This window comes from Polyodon spathula, chromosome 18 (assembly GCF_017654505.1).
Source record: "Polyodon spathula isolate WHYD16114869_AA chromosome 18, ASM1765450v1, whole genome shotgun sequence".
In the NCBI taxonomy this organism is placed as follows: domain Eukaryota; kingdom Metazoa; phylum Chordata; class Actinopteri; order Acipenseriformes; family Polyodontidae; genus Polyodon; species Polyodon spathula.
The window spans coordinates 28,310,731-28,338,099 of NC_054551.1; the positions used below are offsets into that span (position 1 = coordinate 28,310,731).

Consider the following 27,369-nt stretch of genomic DNA (forward strand, 5'->3'; position numbering starts at 1 on the left):
ACCACACTCCTGAAAGCAACAATAATTCTGTTTTTAAAAACACTTTGTTCATGAATGTAATGTTCAGGGTTGAATTGACCGCATTGTTTGACTGGAGTCTTCTGTTCATTCACAGTCTTGGCCAATGGAGATCAGTCCTGAACTCCATAACCTGTACTGGGCAGACTAAGTAATGGTGATGCAAGCAGCATGTTCTTGCTTGAACTGTGCTGATGCTGTGTGATGTTGCTATTATAAAAGTATCTCCACTTACTTTGTTTACGTTGATCTGTGTGAGGAAAACCTTGCAACTTGAATAAGGGAATGATCAGACGAGATTCATTTAAAAATGTTTCAAAATTAACCCATGGTGGTGAAGTTTGCTGGTTGGGTCTTTAGGGTCCATCACTAGCCACGTGATCCCAAAAGTGAACCTGGATTTTAAACCTTTCTTGGAAATTCTTTTGCTTGATAATTATCATTGCTTCAAATAAAGCGATACCAGTCTTCTTTTTTTTTCAAGGATTTAGTTTTTTCGTCTTTTTATCTCTCTGTCCTATTTACACCGTCAAAATAAAACGAAAAGAAAAAAAAACATTTTCTTGATGCTTGAAAAAAAAATGGTCCCTGTGCTCAATAAATTCATTTCTGGTCTGAATGAAGCCAGCAATGTGGAAAAATTTTGCTTTTCACAACGGGATGAATGTATGTTTCAACCACACATTAAGCCGTATTAGCAGGCAGTGGAGTGCTTAATGCGACCATTTTTCACAGCAGCCAACAGTGGGGATGATTAGCATAATTAGTACAGGCAAGCCTATACATATGGAAATGGCAAGTGCCTAAATGCCAACACCAGTGGAAATTTATGTCAACCCTGACAGGAGTCTCAGGATTGAATAGGTCCTACTTCTAACTGAATCTTTTATTTTTTATGGCACTTTCCTTAACCTTAACTAGTTTTAGAAATCTAGATTTAAGTTTATCTTAATTTAAGTTTCATTTTAGGTGGGCCTTCACAGTCTTTGAATGGTAGGCCTCACACACGCTCAAAAATGAAAGACCTACTTAGGCTTCAAACCATGAAGTTGGCCTCTACAAAACCCCTTGGTAATTAAGTCTCCCCCCCCCCCCCCCCCTCTCTCTCTCTCTCTCTCTCTCTCTCTCTCTCTCTCTCTCTCTCTCTCTCTCTCTCTCTCTCTCTCTCTCTCTCTCTCTCTCTCTCTCGCAAAAGCTCACACATACACTCAGACTCAGACTTTCTATAGCTAAGGTATGAAGCCAAACCCCCCTTTTTGCATAGTTTTATTTGGGAGGGAAGGCTTGGTTCTTTGCTTTTGTTGTGAACATTTTCTTTATTTTTTCCTGTTTGTTGGGAAACATCTGAAAGACATTCAGGATGAATGACAAAAGCCCATATTCATTCTTTGGGGCCTAGGCTCTTTCTTTGCTGAGCTGAGGTGGAGCACCCATCTGCTACTAAATTCTACAAAAAATGGGGATTGGTTGTTTAGGAAGGGGGTGTGGGGGGAGGAATTATTTTTCAGAGGCTTTTTTCATGAAAAGAGACCAAATTTTCACTGGTAGGGTTTTATTTAACATGTTCCAGAAAATATTGCAAATGGGATCTCAACACTTTAAGGGAAAACAAAGCAACAGAGGACAAGACATGTTTTGACAAAAGTTTGCTCCAAAGAACTACATAGAACTGTTTTCCCAATACACCATCTCTTTTGATTTCGCTGAGTATTTTGTGGGAAGCTGGGTGGCTGTGACAGGTAAAAATGCCTCTTTCAGTACACCACTCACCAAGACTTCCTCCAGAGCAGCATGGGTCCTTTCAATGGCTCCCTAATCCAGCTAATCTGGCCCACAACACTTTGAAGGTGGCCTACCCCATGTTCTGACAAGCACTGTGCCAAGAAACTCAAATCACTTAATTTAATTATATTATATTGTGGCATTACATTAATTTAGTGTTTTACATGTTATGAAATAATATTAATTATGTTTTACTCTCAGTGACTTTGGTAACCCTTGGCAGTATCTTGCTTACTGCAGTCTAGTACAGTTGAGTGATGTCACCCCTCACTGCAATCTGCAGCAAGGATGTTGTGTCTTGTGCCATGCCATGACACTGGTGCACTAAGGTTGGGTTGCAGCAATGATGTAGAAAAACCACTTTGCTGGTCTGATTAGCCAATGTAGCCAGCCTTTAAATAATACTAACCCAAATGTACCCATGGGTTCAAACTAATTAGCAGTGGAGAAAAATAACAAGAAGAAAAAGGTAAATTTGCCACTAATTAATAACAAATGGTCTTGCAGTTTGAGAAGTTTCTCTCAGAAAGTTGCGCTGTTGTTTTAAATGGTACCGCTTTTGGATTTTGGGCAAACCTGGACAAGGACCATAATATCAGAACACTTATATGAGGTATGCATTTCAGAACCTCTTAACAAAAAGAACCTTTTCATGACACTCTTAAGATAATGAAAGTTTGGAAAGCTGTACTGTAGCTCTCTGGACCGGAGAGAGTGTTTAGGAGGGGGTGTGAGTGTGAGTGAGATTGGAGCTGACACAGTCCAGCAGTGGAGCTGACACCACAGCACGGGGCTCTAACTCTGTGGTTAATTACATGTCACATTTCATACAGCTTGCGGCCCCTTCTTACTGGCCTGATATGCTAGCCATCCCCTGGGTGGGATCTCATCCCTCTTTAAATCTCCCGTGTCACTATCATTGTGTCTTGCATGTTTATTGTTTTAACAAGTAATTTAGTTTATAGTGTATTTTATTCCTGGATGATCTAGAGTATTTAATTATGTGGAATGCGTTTACTTGCCTGTATTTTCTATTATCATAGCTAAATATTGTATTCATACTCTATACTACACACAAAGATGTACAGCATAGTACGACATAGTGTAATGCATGCACACATCGTGGCACGAAGAAACAGCTGTACTCGACACACTAAAGAAAATGTCTCCCAACTTTAAAGTTCAACAGCGGTCACGTTCGACTTCTAGTTACAGCTTCCTGCATGCAGCCTTCATTCACCCATGTCTGGTAATATGGCTTGTAGCATTAACAAAATTATTCCTTGTGCTTGGTTTTCAATGAGTTATAGAGGGAACCTGACATATTTTCCTTCAAGTTCTTTTTACTATTTCGGTGCCTGTCCCTTTAAGTGCAAGGGCCTGTAACTACAGCTTGAGCAAGCGGCAGAGCTCCCATCTGGTGAGTGGCTGAGCAATTGCTGAGTGGCGGGGCCCTGGTCCCTGTCTGGGTGGTCCAGATGGGTGGAACGAGACACAAATAGCTATAATTTACTTCAGGAGCCCTATAATTACAGGGAGAGAGGTTGAAGCTCTGTTCCTGCAGATGCCCGATTGCATTAAATGTGAACACTGTGCTCAAAAGGAGAGGAAATACATACAACCACTGGCCCTGTAAAATAAATAAATAAAAAGAACCACTCCTGGGCCTAAAATCCTAATCGGGCCCTTTATCATCAAACTAAACTATGCTTCTGTGAAACAGAACATGTGAATTGTCTCCTCTTCCCAGCAGTCTGAGCCTCCTTTACTGTTTACTCACTTGTCTATAAATCTGGTATTTTTCCAAAAATAATCTGATACTGCTGTAGTTTTGTTAGTAATTTTAAGCCCTGCTGTATGAGGGAAGTCAAGTTGGAAAGGGAAGCTTAGTTTCATAGGGATAGTTGCAGGGATTCTCCACTATTTGGCCCTTGAGTATTTGACAGTTCAGTAACTGAGAGAGATTGCCCTGGACTATTCTATACCGACATAAAAACATGAAAAAATCCCAGTATGGTACAGTAAATATCATAGCCCCCTCTGAAGTGGAGTGTGGTGTGTTTAATGCGCCCTTGGTGGTACTGTGGATTCCCTGCCTTGTCTTTTCATGATGGTCCCTCTTAATTTTAGAGTTGGTCTCTGAGGCTTCCTGTAGTGCTTTGTATCTGCACTCCAGCATAGCGTGAGAGGGGTAGCTGTGCTGGTAGAGTGAACATTATCACTTGAGACACATCTGGTCAGTGCTGGTTTGCAGGATTTTTACTGTTGTTTGTTGCATTGGCCAAACTTTTGCCAGAAAAGCTCCTGCAAACCAAGTTGGCAAAGTGGGTAAAACAAGCGTGCATGCTAAAATGGTTGCCCTGTTTAAGTGCCTAAGCTTCTTCAAATAAACTGGGCACAGTCATGCAGGCGTGCGTGTGGTTTGCATTGTTTCGGAGACGCGGCAGAATATACCCTTCAGAACTCTTCCCAAGGCAAAACAACCCAAACACAAGAAGAATATATAGCTTGTAATAATAAGGCCTGCTTGTGGTGCGTCTCACCCCCTCAGGCTCTGCTGTGGGTCCCTGGAGCCCAGCCAGAGTTTGTGGTTAGGATTGCAGAGCTGTATAGGAAGTAGAAAAGCAATGAGAAGGGGGGGGGGGGGGGGGGGGGGGGGGGGGGGGGTTGAAAATTAGAAATGACCACATAGAACTTTGTCTATGTCAACCTTGCACATAATTATTATTACCCCCCCTCCATTCTATAATCCTGTAAATCCTTAAAACCCATTTAGAAATTCAAGTAACATCTGTGCACAACCCATCAAAAGATGTTTTCTTGTAACTTACTTTCTGTGATTTGTATTGCTTGCTATTTAGTTGGGTAGAAATAAAAAATAAAAAAAAAACATACTTTTTGACAGACCTATGTATGTATGAACTAGGATATTTCTAACTTAACCCTTCAGATGCTGCAGACTGATCTCTCTGCTGCAGATAGACTGCATTACATTTCAGTGTAGTTATAGTGCAGCTCAGTTGCAACTGAGTACAGTTAGCCCTGCTGTGTAACTAACTAGCTTTGGTTTTCTCTGCAGCTGGCAGCCGCGTGAGTCGAGAGTTGAGGTACACCAAGGAGAAACAAGGAGAGGAGACTGTCTTTACATCACAAATGCTGATTCAGACCTCTAAACGCGGAGGTACCAACATCCTTACCCAGGAAGCTTTGCTGCAGCACCTTGAGGCCGCACAAGCAGCCAGCAAAGTCCAGGTGTCTTTGTATGGAAAGTAAGTATTTAAGTTGTAGATGCAAATGTTTTATTTTATTGTCGTCTTTCTAGGGTTTTAATGTTTAACTTTTACTTTTATTTTATAGGTTGTGGGATCTTAATAAAATCTGCTACAAATCGGGTGTCCCTGTCATCGAGAATGGAATGATTGAGAGGGTAAGTGTCCAAAGCTGTGCCTGATATCTGGGGATGCTGTCCAAATCAGTCCAATACAACAGAAAGTGTTGCATCTGTTACAATCAGAAATATTTGTGCTGTGTTGTAAAGGTTAACTTGTAAACACTAACCCTGCACTGGGTTAATTTTCTCCAGATGATCGACAAGCTGTTTCCCTGCATGATTGTGACTCCTCTGGACTGTTTCTGGGAGGGAGCTAAACTCCAGGGCGGCTCTGCCTACCTTCCGTAAGTAGCTATTTCGCTCAATGAGATTCAGTATATGGACAGCAGCTTTATCCTGTACATGTTTTAGTTGCATAGCCCATTGCCTTAATTTTTTTTTTATTATCAGACATAATTTAAAATGTAGTTTTTCTGCAAACAGGTTGTATCATTTGAATATAAACTGATAGGATCTGAGATTTGCAATCAAGTGAAATGTGTGGTGCTAGAGTCTCCCATCATGGCCACACACACAAATAGACATCACCCTGCTGGGTTCTTTTCAGACTGAGTATAACCAGCTAATCCTACATTAGGGTTAAAACGGGTGACCTATCTTCGAGCCCTAAAGCTAGAATGCTGTCTATGGCAGTCTGGTGAGATCACCCAGCTGATCATCCATTTATTTCTAGCTGGTGGTCCTGCTTTCTGCTTTTCTTCACCTTGTTTTACAGACGGATACTCAGACCTCTAACAAGGGAGCCACGCTGTCTCAGTGCCTGCTTTACCTCTCTCACACATAGGCATAAGAACATTAGAAAGTTTACAAACGAGAGGCCATTCATCCCATCTTGCTCATTTGGTTGTTAGTAGCTTATTGATCCGAGAATCTCATCAGGCAGCTTCTTGAAGGATCCCAGGGTATCAGCTTCAACAACATTACTGGGGAGTTGGTTTAAGAGTCCCACAATTCTCTGTGTAAAAGAGTGCCTGCTATTTTTTTCTTCTGAATGCCCCTTTATCTAATCTCCATTTGTGACCCCTGGTCCTTGTTTCTTTTTTTCAAGTTGAAAAAGTCCCTTGGGTCAGTATTGTCAATACCTTTTAGAATTTTGAATGCTTGAATCAGATCGCCGCGTAGTCTTCTTAATCCACGTAGATTCAATTATTTTAGCCTGTCTGCATATGACATGCCATTTAAACCCGGAATAATTCTGGTCGCTCTTCTTTGCACTCTTTCTGGAGCAGCAATATCCTTTTTGTAGCGAGGTGACCAGAACTGAACACAATATTCTAGATGAGATCTTACTAATGCATTGTAAAGATTTACTTCCCTTGATTTAAATTCAACACTTTTCACTATATATCTGAGCATTTTGTTGGCCTTTTTTATAGCTTCCCCACATTGTCTAGATGAAGACATTTCAGAGTCAACATAAACTCCTATATCTTTTTCCTAGATTTCTTCTTCAATTTCAGTATCTCCCATATGGTATATATAGTGGACATTTTTATTGCCTGCATGCAATACCTTACACTTCTCTATATAAAATGTCATTTGCCATATGTCTGCCCATTTCTGAATGCTTTCTAGATCATTTTGAATGACCTTTGCTTCTGCGACGGTGTTTGCTACTCCTATTTTTGTGTTGTCTGCAAATTTTAGCAAGTTTGCTTACTATACCAGAACCTAAGTCATTAATGTAGATTAGGAAGAGCAGAGGACCTAAAACTGATCCCTGTGGTACACCACTGGTTACTTGCTCCATTTCGAGGTTTCTCCTCTAATCAGTACGTTCTGTTTTCTACATATTAATCACTCCCTAATCCATTTGCATGCATTTCCTTGAATCCCTACTGCGTTCAGTGAGACGTAATCTTTTATGTGGGACTTTGTCAAAACCCTTCTGGAAATCTTAATAAACCATGTCATATGCTTTTACTAAGTGAAACAGGTCACTTGACCTCCTTGTACCTCAAGCTAGGCCTAAACTGGGTAAAAGCAGCTTGGCCCCCAATGCATACCTCCATCCTGTAACCACACACACTGGTAACAGGTTGTTGCTAATACTGGCAGAGGGATTCGAACCTGTCCCCTTGCTGCTGCTGTGGAAGGCAAGAGTAATTTGGTGGTCAACCGGGGAGGGAGGGTTTGGGTCAAACAATGGTTAGCATTCTTTTAGTTTACGAGTGTGTGTCCATCAGTGAGGGGCCCTATACGGGGGCCCAGCTTTGTCAGCAACCGGTAACCCCACTCATTCTCATGTTAATCACCGTTGCTCAAAGCTGTAAGTTGCCCAACAAATAAAACAGGCATTATTCAAGCCACGGGCCTATAGAGAAGAAAAAAAAGTAGGAATAGAGTGGGGCTGGATAACCCCCTTTATAATATATTATATATATATATATATATATATATATATATATATATATATATATATATATATAATATATATATATAAAACATATAAAATGATTTTGGTCATTGATGGAAAACTTGAGTGAAGATTAAACCAGAACTTTGAAAAAGAGGGTGATCTTATCCAATATTGAATCTTAACAAGATGAACCTTATCAGGGTTCAAACAAATGGCAAAAAATGTCAGGAAGAAAACATAAATAATTTTTTAGTTTGTTCAATTAAGATTGAAAAAAATAACCCTTCAAATCTATACAGCTTTTGTTTATTTTGTTGCCGTTTGTTTTCTCCTTCTGTGGGCACTTCTTTTTTTCAGGGGTTGAGTGGGGAGGGGGGTTGCTGGAGTGAATGTCCTCTCCAGCTTCCGCTTCAGTTCAGCTGAGTTTTTTTTTCAGAGCAAAAAAGAGAGAGAGCAGAGAGAGAAAAAACTTTAGAGAACAAAGAGCAGCAATCTATGGAAAAACAAAAGGGCCTGGGCCGGCTCACTCAAGCAAAAAATAGCAGATAAAGGAGCCTCTCTTTGCAGACAGGAGCGGGGCCGCTTGGTATGTGAGAATCAGAAAGAACCAGCTTTATTTGAAGCCACTCTTCATGAATTATTGGAGTGAGATTCTGCCCAGAGTTTGGACGCTTTTTTGTGTGTGTCCCTTTTTTTCTCTCTACTCCGTTTTTTGGTGGGGGGGCGGCGGTCTTGTTAAAATGCCCTTGTCATTCTTATTTTTATAAAAATGACACCCTCTGTTTTATATCTCTTTAGCCATTAGGGGTCAAAAGTTTTTGTGCTTCTTGAGCTGTTAAAAAAATAAATAAAATAGTGTGCATTTCCAAATCTTACTTTTCTCAATATGTATCTAAAACTCCCTTTAAAAAATATATCGGTAAATATCGGTAATTGGTACGAAGTGCTGAATTTTATTTCCCTTGTTTAGTAACGTATATGTTCAGCTTTTGTTGTTGGTATATCAAAATAGTGAAAGTAAGAACTTGTACCATTGGATTGCTCAGTAGAGATGCAATACCACATTCCCAGTGGGTTCCTGCCTCTTAGCAGTAATGCATAGAGGGCATGGAAAGGTCAAGTCAACTTACCCCACCAAAGGGGTCACACTACAAGGTTGCAAGTTATTAAAATTTGCTTCAGAAACTGCTGAAAATCCAATAATAATACAGTACAAATAAAATAAAAGCAACTACCGAGCCAAACCTTTGTGGCATGTTGTCTGTACTGTAAGCATCCTGGCTCCCTGGTATCCATGGCATTAACACTTCTTTTTTTCACTCTTTTTTATTGAAAGTCAGTGAAATGAGCTGAAGGGGGCAGGAGATGGAAGGGGAGGGGGTTGGTTTGGAAAGGGGGGGGTGGAGACAAATAAAATCACTCATTGTAAGTGTGAGAGAAAAACCTACAAAAGGATATTTTACAGATGAAGAGATTAATGGTTTAACGTCCCCCCAGAAGAGAGCTGTAACTCGCAGGGAGAGAGAGAGAAGGGGGAGTGAGGGAGAATAGGAGACATCAAAGCTGCAGCCAGTTTTAGGAAAGACGGTGATAATGAGAGAGAGCAGCCCAGGTTGGCAATGCCATAATCTAACAATTTGCTGAGGAAGGAGGGAGGGGTTCATTACCAGCATAACTCAACCCCGCCAACACGCACCTTAGAAACAAACAATGCTTAAAATAAGAAGCACCTGAAACACTTTTCTTTCAGTTCAGACTTTGTATGTGCAGGAGTGTATTTTAAAGTCATGGCAGCCTATACTTTGGTAAAATAGTAAACACATAACAAAACTAGCCTGATACATAAAATAGCAGTTTGCTAAATTCTGTTTAATATTTATGTCTAGGGGTTCCCATATTGGGTTACTATAAGATAACCCAATTCATGTTTTGTTTTTTTGTTTTTTTTACTATTTGAATGCAATTTGATATTAAGAGAAGAAAATCTAAGTTAACGCAAAATTCCCAGGCTAGTGACTGGAATCGGTTTATCAGTGCCCCTCTGCAGAATGACAAGCACGGCTGTTTTTTCTGCCTAGCACCCCCCTCTTCACCCCCCAGTGTGGTATCAAGATGTTTGAGAGCCAAAGGTAATCGTCACGACTCGATGCACAATGCTGAGAAATAGGAGCGAGCAGCCTACCGATCGGGCTTACCCTGCATTGTTGCCCCGTGTAACAGGATAATATACGCTACTTTACTCTGCATCTGGCACTGGCAATGAAGATTTAGCAAGGGTGACCAAAACAACCCTTCTTGGGGTGCTGGGGCAGACATTCATATATTTTGAGTCGCCGCTGGGCAGGTTAGTTTAGACTAATAAGAGCAAAAAACAATTAAGATGTAAATACTTTGTTCTATTGTTGGCACTGTAGGTTGGATGTATATGCATGAGGTTGGCAGTCTGTAGGCCCTGGGTTACATTGTGGGATATTCGTTGTGCCATATATGCCATCTACAAGCCTAAATGAGAGCCTCCGTCCTGTCAGAGAAAAGTCCCTGACTGTCTTTTTTTTGTTTTGCAGAGGGAAGCCAGATATCCAGTGGGTGAACCTTGACCCGGTGCAGCTGATGGAGGAGCTGGGTCAGTTCACATCGCTCGAGGGCTTCCGTGAGATGCTGGACAAGGCGCAGGTGGGGCATGCCTACATGAACCGGCCATGTCTGGACCCAACTGACCCTGACTGCCCCGACAGTGCACCAAACAAAGTGCTGCGTGAGGTGAGTGACCATCTACCACCTACCATTGGGTGCATTGTACCTAACAGGGACGTGTTGAAATTTAAAATTATGTTTTTTTAAAATTAACTTTTAATTCCCCCTCCAGTGTCCTGACATTGCGCAGGAACTCCGCGGTGGCTGTCACGGCTTCTCTAAGAAGTTCATGCACTGGCAGGAGGAGCTGATACTGGGCGGCAGGGCCAAAGACTCCCAGAACGCACTGCTCAGGTGAGTCACAGGAAAATCTTCTAGCAGGCCTGGGAGAGCTGGTCTTTTGACTCAAAATAACCTTGCACAGCTGAGGAATTCCTTGCATGAGGGAGGTTCAGTTTCAACCTCTGACCTCTGCATAGGATTGGCCAATTAAACATGATGGGCAGCCACATAAAGCTTGGTCGTATTTGTCAGTAAATGTAAGGGTTATGGGGAAGGCAGACTATTGTAGCTATTTTTTTCTTTATATAAAAACAAAATACTAATCATCATTTGATAAAGGGAGGGATTTGAAAACACCATTTACAGGGTATTTTAGTAGAGTCATGTACCTGAGTGCTGGGCTTGTTTAAGTATTTAGAATTCTTGTTTTAATTTAAAACCACTGTGAAAAGGAACAGAGTGGCAAAGTTGGTTCTTTGCCCAGATCTTGACCCTGGCAAATCTCAGTGGAGGTGACGAGACAGGCACGATAAACTATTTTAATTATAAAAATACAAAGAAATGTATTGGTACTTCTGCACTGTACATCATTAGCATATAACATATAACAAGTCGGTATGAGAGCCTCACTCAGGCGGTACTACAGCTTGCACATATTTATGTATGCTGTTGTGTCCTTGCAGTGCTGAAGCCCTCCAAACCATGTATCTCCTGATGAGCCCCAAGCAGCTTTATGAACACTTCAAGGATGACTACGACATCCACGACATTAACTGGAATGAGGAGAAGGCCACTGCCATTCTAGAGTCCTGGCAGAGGAAGTTTGTTGAGGTATAACTTTTTCCTTTCTTTCCCAGAACACCTATCTGCATCTGTTCAGTTTTATAAGCATGTTTGTAAAGGTGCATACTATTGTATATCTCGCCTGTCAAAAAAAGTGCATCGCTTTGGAAGTTCAAAATGAAAAGGGTCTGCATTCTGCAGCCTATTTCAAGAAACGTGACCTTGTCTTGTTTTTAATGAACATTGGACTATGATCAACTCTTGGAACTTTGAAAATGCAGTGGATATTCTATACAATATTAGTTTTGTGGAACTGTGGACCTGTGAGAGAATCATGCTGACTCTGGAAGGACTATTAAACAGTGAAGCAACAATGGAAATGTGGGAGAATGCTGAAAGGGATGAGTTTTTGCTGGAATCATGGATTTAATTGGTGACTTCTCAAATTCTGTTCAGGTCGGAGCATATTCTTCTTTTTCTTGGAAACCTGATGGCAAACTCTTTTTGTTTTTACAATGAACTGTACACTGTTTACGCAGCAGCAGAGGGAAAAAAACTGTGACTTTACTAGGTTTCAGTGCGATTGCACCATACATCCTGGTTCAGCACAAAGAGGCCTCTAACCACACTAATTGCTGGTGTTTGAACCAATTCACTGCATTCTAGCTGCAGTTTACCTGCTATGAAAAGGGGAGTCCCGGGGATAACGGAAGGCCTTGGAACAGTTTGTCTGCCTGAATTCCATCAATCCTCAACTGCCTTGTAAATAATCAACCGAGGAGGCTACTGACAGACTCCAAGTTATAGGAACAAGCTGTTTTTGTGATAACTGACACCCTGCGCTGACTGAAGGGTAGGAGAGGGGGGGACCTGCGGGGCTTGAGCCATGCCTGATCAGAAGGGAGAGAGGGAGGGTAGTGAAAGGGTAGGGGAAAGAAAAGGGTAGAGGGGAGTTTTGCAGAGAAAACAAAGTATGTTTTTTCTTTCCCCCAAGGTTGCAGGCCATTCTGTGTGGTGATGAAGTGGCTTGGGAGACCACGTGATCTCATTTGATCTCCCACCCTTGCGACCTTTGGCATCTGTGCTCATTATTTTGAAATTGTCAACCTTGGTTCACAGTGCCTTTTTGTAAATTGTTTATCTAAAACACATACATTATTGTTTAAAAAACTATCTTTAATGACAGACTATTTTATTAGCAAAACTTATGTTTGGATGAAACATCTTATATTCATGAAGCACCTACTCTGTGCTTTTGTTTACACAATGAACTATCGTGCTAAAGTGTATTATGTACTCTGTCTTCCAGGTGGCTCACCAGAGCATCCTCCAAAACTCCTCTCAGAGTATACATGCCTTCTCTACCACCACCCTCAACGACATCATGAAATCCTTCTCCGATGTTAGTGTAATCCGCGTGGCGGGCGGTTACCTACTTATGGTAAGTGATATTGCTGTTGAAGCCTAGCCAGTCATATCAGTTTCAGATGTCTTATTTTGTAGTGTAGAGTACTTAAAGCTTTATAATAACTCCCCCTCCTCTCTTGCAGTTGGCATATGCCTGTGTGACCATGCTGCGTTGGGACTGTGCCAAGTCCCAGGGGGCAGTGGGGCTTGCTGGCGTCCTGTTGGTAGCGCTGTCTGTAGCGTCTGGTTTAGGGCTATGCTCTCTCCTAGGGATTTCCTTCAATGCGGCCACAACGCAGGTAAGAGAAACCTTTACTCTAAAAGTGGGCCTTGCAGCCCTCAGGTGTACTGTGTTGCACAGTATCCAGTATCTGATGCTCTTTCTTAATGACTTCTAGGTGCTTCCCTTCCTGGCTCTGGGGATCGGTGTGGACGACATGTTTCTGTTAGCCCATGCTTTCACTGAGACTGGCTACAACATCCCCTTTAAGGTGAGGTTCTTCATACTTCCTAATACACCTTTTACTCAAACCACCTTGTACTGTTACACAGTGATGCTGGCCCATGACGTACAGTAACACAACTTTTTGTGCTTTGATTATTCTCTATAGGAGAGAACTGGGGAGTGCCTCAGGCGCACTGGAACAAGCGTGGCTCTAACCTCCATCAATAACATGATTGCCTTCTTCATGGCTGCTCTTGTTCCCATTCCAGCCCTGAGAGCTTTCTCCTTGCAGGTAATTGCTTATTCATTTTAGTTCTTAAAAAAATGGTTACATCACTAGGTATTAATCCAAAATAGTTGAATTCTTATTACAGCTAATAGCTTCTGTTTTTACCTTATTCAGTTCCGAGCAGGTGGGAGGGTATATATATATATATATATCTCAATATATCACAGAGCCTGTTTTCCCTGGGTGGTCTGTAGTCTGATGACATATAATATAATGTCAGCCCGAGTCAGGAAGTTGTGTTATTGGGGGGGGGGGGGGGGTGTTGCGCCTTTATCTGCTATTTTGTGAGTCTCCTTTACTTGTTTCTGTTTAATGTACAACTGAAAATCAGGCATTGAATAATGTAATAATGCTGTCGTAACACCCTACTGTTGTCCCCCACAGGCTGCCATAGTTGTGGTCTTTAACTTTGCTATGGTCCTGCTCATCTTCCCGGCCATCTTGAGTCTGGACCTCCACCGACGAGAGGACAAGAGGCTTGACATTCTCTGCTGCTTCTACAGGTAACCACTGTCATGGTTAAGAAGAAATGTTTTGCAATAAACAACAATTGATTTGAGTGTTATAAATTAAAACAAAAATCAATCCTAGCAAGTCATCTAACAGCTCTCGCTCTCTTCTCTCTCCGTGCCAGCCCATGTTCTAACCGGGTAATCCAGATCCAGCCGCAGGAGTTTGCCGATGCCAACGATAACCACACCTACCCAGTCACTACTTACAGTGGCCCCACCATCACGACCAGCACCCAGATCACCACCACGGTGCAGGCCTTCACACAGTGCGACGCCTCGGGCCAGCATATCGTCACCATCCTGCCTCCCACCTCCCAGATCTCCACAAGCCCCCCCTCTGTGTTGGTGCCTCCCAACCAAGATCCCTATGGCTCACAGCTCTTCACACCCTCCAGCTCCACCCGCAACCTCCTGGCCCAGGTGGATGAGTCCAAAGAGGGGCGGGAGTGCGTGCCTCTGCCCTTCTTCCGGTGGAACCTGTCTGACTTTGCCCGCGACAAGTATGCTCCACTGCTGCTCAAACCAGAAAGCAAGGTGATTGTTGTTATCCTGTTCATGAGCCTCCTGGGTCTGAGCCTATACGGCACTACAATGGTCCATGATGGCCTCTACCTGACTGACATTGTCCCTCGTGACACCAAGGAGTATGATTTTATCTCGGCTCAGTTCCAGTACTTCTCCTTCTACAACATGTACTTGGTGACTATGGGTGGCTTTGACTACCCCCGCTACCAACGGCAGCTCCTACAGCTACACAACAGCTTCAAGTCTGTCAAATACGTGGTTCGTGACAGCAACCAGCAGCTTCCCCGGATGTGGTTGCATTACTTCCAGGACTGGCTCCAAGGTAAGGCTCTTCAAATATGTTGCCCTGGTTTACAAAACTTGCTGATTCTTTTGAATAGGTATGAGTGAAGTTTGTGATTTGAAGTGTTATGCAATAATTGATCTATCTACTTATGAGAAGATAATATTTTATTTTAATGCCTGCACTTATTAATCTATTCTAACATGTTCATTTTTGTTGACAGTTCTTTTTATGAGCTCTGAGAACAATTTGTATTTCTACCTGTAATTAGAATAAATATACTGTAGATCATTTCTTAATTTGGTGCCATTCAGTGTTCCGCCCAGTTTGTCCCGGCACAGTGTACCTCTCATACACAAACCCTGTAGTCTGGTTGTGTATATTTGCCCTAGGGCGGGGGGTTGGAAGCGTGGTCAAAGTCTGGAGCTGTTTGGTGGCCCCAGGGGGAGATGGGGGTTGGAAGAAGGCAGCTGTCTTTTAGCCCCTCACTCAGGTTACAAGACGAGAGCAGTGAGAGGCAATAGAGGCTTGTTCCTTTGTGGAAAAGGGGATTGATAGCAAGGTGAATTAAGACTAGGAGAGAGAATGAAGGAGAGTAATTCCGTAAGCACTAGCTTACCCTGGCATAGTCCCGAAGGAGACCCCTGCAATTACGGAGTTGCTGTGGAAATTGTTTACTGTTTCAGACTATATAATATATAAAAAGTGGTTGGCTTTTTTCATCAGGCCCCATGCACACACAGGCATTCCCTGTATTAAAGGAGTTGTGGCTCTCATACAATTGCATTCTAAAAATCAGTCTATAAGATTTTCCAAAGTGGATATGTATGTATGTGTATATGTATATATATATATATATATATATATATATATATATATATATATATATATAATATATATATATATATATATATAGAAAAATAAAAAATAGTATATAACAAAGCCATCATTGAGATTGAAATTGTTTATGTGGGGAAACAAAACAAGTAACACCACTAAGGTACCATCCTGTTTCCCAGTAACATATTATTGATTTAGACAGTAGAACAGCTGCACAATCTGACCCTTCCCTTCTCCTCTAGGTCTGCAGGCAGCATTCGATGCTGACTGGGCAGCAGGCAGGATCACCCGTGATAACTACCGCAATGGCACAGAGGACGGTGTACTGGCATATAAGCTGCTCGTCCAGACTGGCACTAAGAAGGAGCCATTCAACTATAGCCAGGTGTGTAAACCTTAACAGGGGGATGGTGGTGACATTTCAAACGTGTTGAAATCAACTTTGCCTCAATTTTGTTTGATTTCCTGTGATTTAACTGTGTGTTATTCTGTATTCACACAGTTGACCACCAGGCGACTGGTAGATGAGGAAGGCTTGATCAACCCTGATACATTTTACATCTACCTGACGGTGTGGGTCAGTAATGACCCTCTTGGTTACGCAGCCTCCCAGGCCAACTTTGACCCCCACCCTCCTGAGTGGATCCATGACAAATATGATACAACGGGGGAGAACCTACGCAGTAAGTACCTATACTAATATACTTTCTGCTTCTTTTTCTAAAAAAAATAGGCGAAGCGTATGTAGTCTGCCCTATAACGCTGTTTTTACTGCAGTGTGGAGCAGTAAAATTATTAAATTTTGATTCTCTCTTGCCTTAGTTCCCATGGCTGAGCCACTGGAGTTTGCCCAGTTCCCCTTCTACCTGAACGGTCTACGTGAGACCTCAGACTTCATTGAGGCCATTGAGAGCGTGCGCTCCATCTGCGATGATTTCTCAAAGAAGGGCATCCTCAACTACCCTAACGGCTACCCCTTCCTGTTCTGGGAGCAGTACATTGGCCTGCGCCACTGGTTCCTGCTCGCCATCAGCGTGGTGCTGGCCTGCACCTTCCTGGTGTGCGCCATCCTCCTGCTGAACCCTTGGACAGCCGGCATAATCGTAAGTCTGGAGCATTCATGTACAAAAGAATATGTACAGTTGACCCTGGCACTTTTAGTATATTTTCTCATAAGTTGTACTTTAGGTAGGCTGATCTGTTTAGATGCTTATTAGGAAATGAAAGTATCTAGCATGCAGAAAGGCAGTGGAGTCTTTACTCCAAATTGTCTTTGTCAAAATTTGAGTGAGAATGGTCAGCCATCTTTCAGCCTTGGCCTGCAAAATCCATCCATCAGGTCTTGAAAGATGCAGTGTCAGTGGAGCGGCTGGGAAAGATTTCACAGTGGCTGGTGTGGCCTCGGCTGGCCAGGGGAGGGTGAGCAATCCCTGAGAACACAGGCTCACATTTTCAGGAGTTTTTACAATATGAGAAAACTTTAGTTCTGTGTACAGTATTTTTATCGACAGGTTTTGATTAATAACCTCCTTTCACTAAGCCCCCTTTCCACATTTTATTCAATAACAATAACAACAATAATAATAATAATAATAATAATAATAATAATAATAATAATAATAATAATAATAATAATAATAATAGTAACATTTAAAACTAAATACTAATTAAATCGAACTAAAGTTAGCGCCTTTATTGCAACCCTAGCTGGTTGCAGCATTTTTTTTGGCCCGTTGAAGCTCTTATAAAACACTTTTTAAAATGTCTCATTTAAGCAAGACCAATTAGAACCCCTGGTGACGTCAAGGCTGTTGTAATACATAGTTGTTGTTAGAAAGATAGCGACAGTTAAAAACTAGAAAATAAAATTGAACAAATGTTTAAAAAGTAAGGTAACTATAATTCAGTCAGATGGAGCAGAACCTCACAGGGGGGGGGGGGGTGGTGTTTAAAAACCTGGGAGGCCCAGCTGTAATTCAATGCTGTGCAGATGATAGTGGCATCCTGAATGTTTGGCCACTGTTAACTCACCTCTTCTGTGTGCAGGCCTGAGACAGCTTCACTCAGGCCTGTAGTGATTTCCATGTAAATAGGCCCTGAGAGGCACAGATAAAGAACTGAAGGGAGGACTATAAACACAGATCAAGGCCTGGCTTTCATTTCTGCTTTCTAGTTTTACAATTACTGATTCAGAAGCACCTCCCCTTCTCACACACTACACATTAATGCTAACAGAGCTGTAACTCAGGCCCCCCTTCCCCTTTCGATTTTAAGGTCATTGTAGTGAAGTAGTGACCACATTTGCCCCCCTGGACACTTTCTAAAGTGGGAGGCAAGGCTACATCAAAGTCAGTTTGGGTTTTTCTGTTTAGTGTTAGTTAACATAAACTCCTTGTAGGATTGGGTATGCTGTTGAGTTTTGAAAAAGTTAATATGGGCTGTTTTGCAGATTGCTGATGTTTCACTACAGATTTGTTATTAAATGCTGCTGTTTAAAATATAAAAATAAAAAAGGCAAATTATGTAATAGAAAATATGCTTTTGTTTTGTGATTTTGTTAACCTTCTCTCTATCTCCTCCAGGTGTTCATTCTGGCTATGATGACGGTTGAGCTCTTCGGAATCATGGGATTGATCGGTATTAAGCTGAGCGCCATCCCTGTTGTAATCCTGATCGCTTCTGTGGGGATCGGCGTGGAGTTCACCGTCCACGTAGCACTGGTACATTCACACTTCACTTATGTTTGTGTTATGTAATTATATCCTATCATAAAGTGATGCCAACAATTTTTTATTTTCTTACATCAAGAAAACAGCAAAATGTATGCAGGTATAGACAACCACAAATCCACTGTATATTATTGTAATTTATTGCGTGTTGTCTCTCCAATTCTGCAGGGTTTTTTGACGGCTATCGGCAACAGGAACCTCCGCTCCACAGTGGCACTGGAACACATGTTTGCCCCTGTGGTAGATGGCGCCATCTCCACTCTTCTGGGCGTGCTGATGCTGGCTGGTTCCGAGTTTGACTTCATCTTGAGGTACTGCACAGTCTTATTGCTTTTAGCAAAGGAACAATCGAGCACTGTTGATTCCTGTTTGTTTGTCTGATGTTCTGTTGGAAAGCAGTTTGCAGTTTACAGGGCAGTTTTGTTGAGCTGGGTGGGTAAGCAGTCTGGCAAAAAGTAGAGGTGGGAGCTGCATTTACCCACCTGTCCCTGCCATTCCATCTCCCCTCCCCTCCCCTCCACAATGCTCAACAAATGGAGAGAACTTCAGCAGTTAACAGCAGCTGCTCGTAAAATAATGAAACCTCTGTAGTGAAGTGAGCCACACACATACTCCTTTTCACACAAATTTGTTTATGCAGTTAGCAAAGTGAGTGTCTGAAACACCTTTTTTCAGATATTCCTATCAGGATAACCTCAAACGTTCCCAGTTAGAATGGTTTACCCAGTTGTCTAGTTTGGAATTTGCACCACAATGAAGAAAAACACACATAAAAAAGCAAAACTAACTCTTTGAAAATGAAATGAGCTCAGCTGAGACAGACCACAGCCTTGAGATCAACCTCAAAAAATTCGGTCTCAGAAAAGTGCTTACTTACAGAATATTGCTTCAAAGATAAATACATTGAGGGTGGCTTCTTGGCAGATTTGTCAAGCTTTCTCAGAGCGATTGACTCAGGTTAGATGATAAAGTGATAAGAATTTTTTTATGTAGAAAGGTAAACAAAACATAAGATAGAAAGAAAGATGAGGCAAGGGCGAGAGCGAGAGAGAGAGAGAGCGAGATAGTGAGAGAAAGATAATGCTACAAGCCAGAGCATTCATTCCGGGTGGTCCTGTTTAGACACAGAGAAAATAGTCCCTCTAGCAGGGGAATAGCATAAATACGTTCTTGTAAACATTTCCTCTCGGTGGCACATAGAATAAACAGCTGAACAAGCTCAGCGGCTCGACTCTGAGCAAAACCCCCTCCCCTCCAACCTCCAGCTCCGAATGGAAAAGATTACAGTTTATATAAACAACAGAATTCCTAATACTCAGCCTCCTTTGGAGGTCTGGCCCGGCCGGGGCCCGCGGATAGTTTTGCTTTTTCCCCCCTTAAATAAATCACGCTCCATTTTCAGAATGTTGACTTAGTAAAATAAACAAGTGGATTTTTTTAATTTTTTTTTACGCACTGGATAGTTACAGAAGACAGGCCTCTCTCTGTGTAAATAGAGGGAAGTGGATGTTGGCAATTTCAGAGAGGCTGTTTCATCTTTTTTTTTCTTAAATTGTGTTAAAAATATAAGTGTATCAAAAAAGTATTTCATCATGTGGCAGTTCATTTTTTCAATTCCTTCATCCAAACAAAAAATCGTAAGGATTTGAATGTTAATTAAATTAGAAGAACTGTTAAGATGAACAAAGTGTTTTGACTTGTGTATGTATGCGTATAAATACAAAGAATAATCAGTGAAGCCAAAAGAAAAGCTGAAAGCTGTATGGTGGAATTTGGGACTGTATGGTTTTGTTAATGAGGCAGAGAGAGCGAGAGGAAGGAGTTGAAATGAATGAAGGAAAGAGAATGTGGAGAGGGGGAGGGGGTTTTGGTCCATGTAGCTCCATCCCTGGCTACACTGCGTGACTTTCCCCTTCTCAAAGAATTCCAGCCTGGACCTCTCCTGCTTATCTTAGTGCTACCTTGTTAAATAAACAGCAGGGCCTGCCGAGGCTAACTGGGGTCTGGGGCTAAATATTAGAGCTTCTCACAAAGAGGAGGAACCACAGGCAAGAGACGAGGAAGTGCACTAAAACAAACTGCTGGTGCGCAGCTGGAATTGAGCTCAAGAGAAAAAAAAAAACACTGGGTTAATTTTAATTTTTTTTTTTTTTAGAGAGCAACTGCCTTTTATTGTTGGTCTGTGTTGCATTGCGTTCAGCACACTGGATTTGTATTGAGTAGAACCAGGTAACATTCAAGGCCATGCAATATAGAGTTAAGCAAGAGTGAGGATGGCGAAGCTGCTGTTCGGGGGATAGAAAAATAATCACTTTATAGAAAAGAAAGCAAGGGCTTGAAAGATTAGTGGTGTATTTTAAAACAGTGTGAAAATAGAATAAAGAAGTTGTCTCTAAGACTGGGTCTTTGCACAGAGGGCACTCTGTTCATGAGATTTTCGGAAAGCTGCTAATGGTGCGAGTGCCCCAAGATAAACCGGGTAAAGATGGTTAAACTCTCGATTGCACCTGGGTAAACAGATAGCCTCACCGTCTGAGGAGACAAAGTCAAACAAGCGAACAGGCGGCAGTTTCCATTACATTGGCAGGGGGAAATCTTAGTACCAGATGTATTCGACATGTAGCTTCCTTTCTCCTTTAGTTTTTTTTGAGCCCCAAAAGGGTGTTGCTTGTGAGCCTGGGCACTATGGACAGGGTTTAGATCAGTTACTCACAGGCTGGTGGTCCTGTGGAAGCTTACTTTAGGATCGCTTTTGTTGGTTTTGTGTCATATTTACAGAATATAAAAGGTTAATCCTTTTAACGAATGGCTGCACATTAATATCAGTTCCACGGGAATATCGTGCACTGTATTTGTGTGTGTCTGTCAGTCAGCTGTTACCTCTTACTGTCTGGACCACAGCTGGAGTATTAGGCGGCTGTCTCCTCTTCCTCCTAAACATTTGAAAAGAGCTCTCTAATTTTGGTTTGCCCCTTACGCTGCGTAGCTCACACAGACACCACCATCCCAACTACCACTTCCAAAATTATGGGCTTCACAATCCCAACAAGAGACCCACTGGTAGAAATTTAAGATTGATGTTTTGTAATTTTTACATTTTTATCTTGAAGTTACCCAAGTTTGGGATAAAATACTGACCAAAAACCTTTCTCACTGACTGTATATTAAGTGGCCTTTTAACTAATTGCTTTTCTAATGATTCTCTGGCGCTTTGCTAAATGTTAAAGACCATCCACTTGGTTTTGAAGTTGTGCCTCTTAGGCATTGGAAATAAAACACTTAAAGCAGTTCCATTGCTAGCGAGCTCCATTTCCTGTCAAGGCAGAAGTGTAGTATCGCAGCCTATTCGCTGTCAGATTATTGATATGGGATTATTGTCAACACCCCAGTGCTGGAAGATAAACAGTCCCTGCCTAATGGGTGACTGACTCAGGCCAGGCCCCTTGGGATGGGGATTTCTGTAAACAATGAGAAACACAGACCCTCTCTGGGAGACATGGGACACCACGTTCATGCTACTGATCTGAGGAAGATGTGAGGAGTATCAGATCCCCTTTAATTGTAATATAAAGAGCATTAAACCCAGTCAGTGTTGTTCCTTTAACTACATTGTAACTGCAGTTTCATCTTTGAACTTACATTGATGGAAACAAAATGAAGACGTTCACCCAGAATCAGCAAGTCTGCAGAAACTTTGCCTGCTGTTGTGTCAAATGGGATCAGCATAGTTTCAGACAGTTTATTAAAAGTTGTCTTAAGTTAGCAATGGCCACAAAAGAGAAAGGTGTTGTTTTTAATAGGCTGTGGTTCACACAGACAGGGGAGGGGTGAATGTTTTTGGTGTGTCGTATCTATACGCTAATGTAAACACACATTTTCAGGAAGTAGCGGTCCTGTGGTGATAGATGAGGGCTCCCTAAGGGAAACGAAATGCTGTGGATTTCTAGCTGAGGAATTTTTTCAGCTTGACATTGAGCCAAAGAAAGAAAGAAAGTAATTAAACAGTTAACTGCAGCAAAAGATGTAAGATTAAGAATGTACAGTGCATCCAGACTACAGTAACATTGTAGTAAGTGAAATGAAACTAAGGCTGCTGGACTATTCTAAAAAAAAAATAAAAAAAAAAATATCTGCACTTAGAAGTATGGTAATTTAATAATATAATTTATTAAAAAAAATAGCCCTAATAATTTTCTTTTTTCTATCCCCCCCCCCCCCAGGTATTTCTTTGCAGTTCTGACCATCTTAACTGTGTTGGGCCTCCTAAACGGACTAGTTCTGCTCCCTGTACTGCTATCGGTCATTGGCCCACCTCCTGAGGTCAGACCAGCAGACAATGGTAGCTGTTTACCCACGCCTTTCCCAGAGCCAATCCCCCCTCCCATGAACCACCATGGTCTCTACACAGGACGCTACCCTCCAGGCCGACGCCACCACGCCTTCTCTGAGTCTTCAGACTCCGAATACTACTCTGAGACAACCACCACGTCGGGCCTTGGAGATGAGGAGTACCAGTACTGTGACCGAAGCGCATATATCATCCCTCCCGCCAACACCCCTCCCTCACACATCCTTCTGGAGGCCAGCAAGAACCCCAGCTTCCCCAAACTCACGGTATGCAGCAGAGGGCTCTGTCTTTCTCTTTAGCACTCTCTCTGTCTCCCACTGCCAGGTTTAAAAATAATTTTGTATACTACAGTACATCTTTCTAAACAACAGTTTCTCACGGCACTTTACAGATAATCAGCACCCCATTTGCAATAAAACAGGGCTATAGAATAATCCTACACCTACGCATTGTGCAGATGCTTCATTGTTTCAAGGTCATTAAAGCTTCTCTATCCCTTTTCTGCAGATTGTAAAGCCGTACAAAGAGGGTCAGGACGTCCCTGCCAAAAAGGAAATCTTAAACACACCAGAACAGCCCACTGTGAACTCTGTCAGCTCTCAGATAGCAAGGCAGGACAACAAGCAGGACTTTCAGCAGGACCAAGGGCCAAGGAGGCAACATTTGCCTAGTGACAGACCCCAAGGGCCAGGGAGGACTAATTACTCTGGCCCCAGGCCTCAGTACAGCAGCAAACCCAACTACCCTAGGACTACGCTGCCTGCGTATGGCGCAGTAACCAGGGTACCGGGGTCTAATCGCGCTGTTACCACGGTGACTGCCACCGCCTCGGTGACGGTCGCTGTGCACCCCAGTGTGCCGGGGTCATTCAGGGGTTACACACATGAGGGCTTTGAGGACTGTGAATCAGACTGCTTCGAGGAAACACTTCCACCTTCTTACAGAGCCTCTGAGAAAAGGACTAACTCCTCCAAAACGGAGACCTCGGAGCTGCAGGACCTTGAATGTGAAAGAATGAGCAGAGGCGCCTCAACTAGGCATTAGGTCAGTACAAAAACTGAAAGAACCCTTTAGTTTAAACAGATACAGTAGCAGCAGCAATGGAAACATACAGATACAAATGTGTTACTGCTGTTTTACAAATTAAATAGAACATGAAATAGTGCTACAGTGTGAATCAGAATACACACGTCTATACATTTCAGTTGCTTGAATAAGGTCTTCAGAATGCTGTTCGGCAGGATCAACCAATAACAGAGAAGGGCAGTCTGACAACAGTTTGCATATAGTTAATTTATATTTAAGCCATTGTGTGCAGCAGTTTTAGGCAGCCTATATATATATATATATATATATATATATATATATATATATATATATATATATATATATATATATATATATATATATATATATATATATATATATAGAGAGAGAGAGAGAGATCAGGTTTCTTACAATAGCACTTCTTTGAAGGGGGCTAGTGTAAACAGGTGAGCACTCTGATATCATCTTCAGTTTCTATTCTGCTAGTATAAACTGTTTAAAATATGATTTGATTTTTTTTTTTTTTTAGGTTTTTTCAGGTCAAAGACAGCTAAACCTTTTTGTCTGGAATACATCTCTGACTGTACAAGGGTTAATGTGGTCCCCAACCCTTCTCTATGAACTGTAAATAGATCTCAGACAGACAAGAGAATTTATTTTAAAATATTAAAAGTTCTTGTTTTATATATATATATATATACACACACACACACACACACACACACACACACAGTATGTATATACTAAGAGGGAAAAAGCTATTTAAGAGTACTGTATAACGTGTGTATTCTATTATGTAAAAATGTCAGATATTGTATGAGGTAGGAGCTGTCCTCCCATTTATAATAAAGAGATGTATTTTATGTAAAAAAAAAAAAAAGAAAATAAGAAAAGTGAATTGGTGTAATGACAATAGTTTATTGACATATACATGGTCAGTGTGTTGTTTGCTGCTACTCTGAAAAAAATGCAGTTTCATTTGCCTTGAAAATATGCAGTATCCCCCTTTTTTTTTAAAGAAAAGCAAACAGGTGAATTACCCTCAGTGGTCATGAAGTGTTGTGACAGGCTTTTACAGTGACCAGTGCATGTTCAGCGAGTTTAGTTTTTCCTTAACGTTTTAAAAAGGCAGGTGATGCTGTTTTATTCCACGTTCTCTTTTAGTTTCTTCTCTATGCAATGCAAGGTCCGCACCCAGCAAACTGTGGCCAAACCTTGTTCGCATTGTATGTCTCCAAACCAGCATGAACACTAAACTTAGCATGATGGCCTTTCATTTTTCATGGACCAGGGTACATCGGGTGGCCTGATGTATGCTGGGTGTTTTGGTTAGTTTATCATTTACACACAGTGCATTCATACTGGTAAGTCTTTAAAATAATGCCTGTAAAAATACAAATTTAAATGGAATATCTGTTATTCCTAATATACAGTACATTAACAAATTATAAACTAAACAAATGATAGTCCATGTTATGCCAACTGAATTTTTGGCCATATTTTACAATCTTAACTCTTTACTGCCACCCACACCCACACACACACACACACTATGCTGTACTTAAAAGTGAAAAAATAAAAACACATTTTGATAACAGAACTTGTCCATGCTGCTACAAACATTGTAGCATGCAGATTGATTTTTATTAAAGGACACTTTATTGATTTTTATTCTAGCTTTGTTTTATTTCAATTAGAAATGTTGAGTAGCACAAAAAAGAAAATATATTTTGAGGCAGTGCGGTCAGTCCCCTTGGCTTCTGTAAAGTTTTGAGTGTTTGAGAGCGCTGTAAAGGTGTCTAATATCCAACCTGTTTGAATTTTTTTTTTAATATTTAATATCGGCACTCAAAATGATTCAAAACATTCTTACAAGATTAGGAGATTGAAAGTAGCTAGAAAATGTCTTTTTTTTTTTTTTTGCTCCTTACCTCTCATAATGACTGTTGTAGACCTATAGACTTACTTGTCTATCTTTATATTACTTGAATAAGCTGTCAGTTAAGGAATTTTAAAGCATGTTTCGTGTAAACTGTACTTTGGGTAAAGTTTGTATTTTGTCAGCTACAGGTGTAATATTTTGTGCACCCTTATGTTTTGACAGATGCAATGTTCACCTGGAATTTTGCTTTTTAAAAAGGGAATTTGAACTCTTAAAGAGAGGTGTCTTGTTAACACTCTTGAGGTCTTATTTACAAAGCATTTGTGCCGCTTGTAAATGCACTGTAGCTCTATGCATTGGCAACTGTGCAGATGTTTGATGAATAAGTCCCTTTTATAGTTTTTGCAACGAAGATTCCCTTTCATTTCAGCTACAATGGGGCAAGGGTGCTCTCCATAGCTCTGATAAAAGACAACTTAGGCCGCATGCAAGCCAGTTTTTTAATTGCATTTCTACCTTTATTTTATTTTTACTTTAAGGAATAATTCAGTATTGGTCACATCACTGCCAATTTAAATGCAGGGAAAGTGTGTATAATTTAAATGGCAGCTTCTGTTCTTTTTGTATAAAAGTGAAACAGTGAGTAAAAAATATGTATTCTGGAAGAGAAAGAACAAAAGAAAATTATATCCACTTCTTCAACATCAGAAATGTCATTATTTGTGGGAGAGAGAATTGGAGGCTGCAGTGGGTTGTAGTTTTATTTCATATGTTTGTTATGCCATATAAATTATTTATATAAAGTTTTTATTTTTGTAGTTTGTACAGAAGTTAGCCATCTGACTGAAGTTTTATTTTTAAAGAGTAAAAATATATATTATATATAATTATATCTATTTGTTGCTGTTTTTTTCACGGGGGGGGGTTGGAGGTGCAAAGGGTGTTGGCGGAGTTGGTTGGGATGTTTTATGATCTGATCGACCTTTCTAAATTACTGGTACACTTGGAAAATGAAGGAAAGGTAGAGCTATCTAACTATCTGCCTGTTTCTTCCTTGTCTTTCCTTCGTCATGTCATAGTTTGAAGTGTTTTTTTTTTTTTTGTCAATGTCTAAAACACTGTGACTGAAACTGTGTTACGGAAAGTTCGTATGTGACCATCCTTGTCCTGCACCCTTATAGGAGCTGAACTAACAAAATAAATTGAATGATTAAAAAAAAAAATGCTTTGGGCTGTTGTTTACAAGTCTTGTTTTCTGCAAATCTGTACATGTATTCACAGTCAAATTATTTGGACAGATGACCTTGAGACATCCTGTTACTGTATAGTTAAAAATGTAGACATCCTGTTTTAGTCTGTAATTTTATAACAGTATGATGGTCACGTGAGATATATACAAACAGTCAACAGTTACATGTCATGTAGCAATTGTTACAAGTCATATAACAATTAATAACCACAATGATGTGAATAAGACCCACATATGGAGGTCGTCCCCTGTCCCGTCCCCCCGTCCCCCCCGTGTCTTCAAAACCCCTCTAACAATTAGAAACACTGTTTTTGATTGTTATCAACCCCTTTTATCTAAAACAAATACATTCTTCAGTTGGTAAAAGGTGTAACAGCCATGCAGAGTTAATGGCTTGTTGGTCATGGTCACATTCACCTCCCCTTCGGCCGCCTCCTTAGCTTGTGATATAGCCAACACTCGAGCCTCTTCCCAACCCCTTGTTCCGGCTGTAAAACCATCATCTCCGAATAGCAGGGCCACCAATAAAGATGAAAGGGGTGCTTCTCACAACAGCATCTCAGG

General features: G+C 41.2%; 1 protein-coding gene across 1 annotated transcript in view; it reads left to right on the forward strand.

Moving 5' to 3' along the window:
• The window catches only part of ptch2 (patched 2), a 30,597-nt gene extending 6,015 nt beyond the window's left edge, over window positions 1-24,582 (forward strand). The window contains exons 3-22 of the mRNA XM_041217699.1: window positions 4,880-5,069; window positions 5,158-5,227; window positions 5,384-5,475; window positions 10,115-10,310; window positions 10,417-10,538; window positions 11,150-11,297; window positions 12,559-12,690; window positions 12,800-12,955; window positions 13,055-13,147; window positions 13,268-13,393; window positions 13,775-13,893; window positions 14,025-14,749; window positions 15,793-15,935; window positions 16,053-16,233; window positions 16,373-16,653; window positions 18,133-18,270; window positions 18,448-18,590; window positions 22,500-22,893; window positions 23,135-23,671; window positions 24,204-24,582. Of these exons, the coding sequence (XP_041073633.1) occupies window positions 4,880-5,069; window positions 5,158-5,227; window positions 5,384-5,475; window positions 10,115-10,310; window positions 10,417-10,538; window positions 11,150-11,297; window positions 12,559-12,690; window positions 12,800-12,955; window positions 13,055-13,147; window positions 13,268-13,393; window positions 13,775-13,893; window positions 14,025-14,749; window positions 15,793-15,935; window positions 16,053-16,233; window positions 16,373-16,653; window positions 18,133-18,270; window positions 18,448-18,590; window positions 22,500-22,893; window positions 23,135-23,671 (3,986 nt within the window). The 3' untranslated portion in view covers window positions 24,204-24,582. The remainder of the gene's footprint in view (window positions 1-4,879; window positions 5,070-5,157; window positions 5,228-5,383; window positions 5,476-10,114; window positions 10,311-10,416; window positions 10,539-11,149; window positions 11,298-12,558; window positions 12,691-12,799; window positions 12,956-13,054; window positions 13,148-13,267; window positions 13,394-13,774; window positions 13,894-14,024; window positions 14,750-15,792; window positions 15,936-16,052; window positions 16,234-16,372; window positions 16,654-18,132; window positions 18,271-18,447; window positions 18,591-22,499; window positions 22,894-23,134; window positions 23,672-24,203) is intronic.
• The last annotated feature ends 2,787 nt before the right edge of the window (window positions 24,583-27,369 follow it).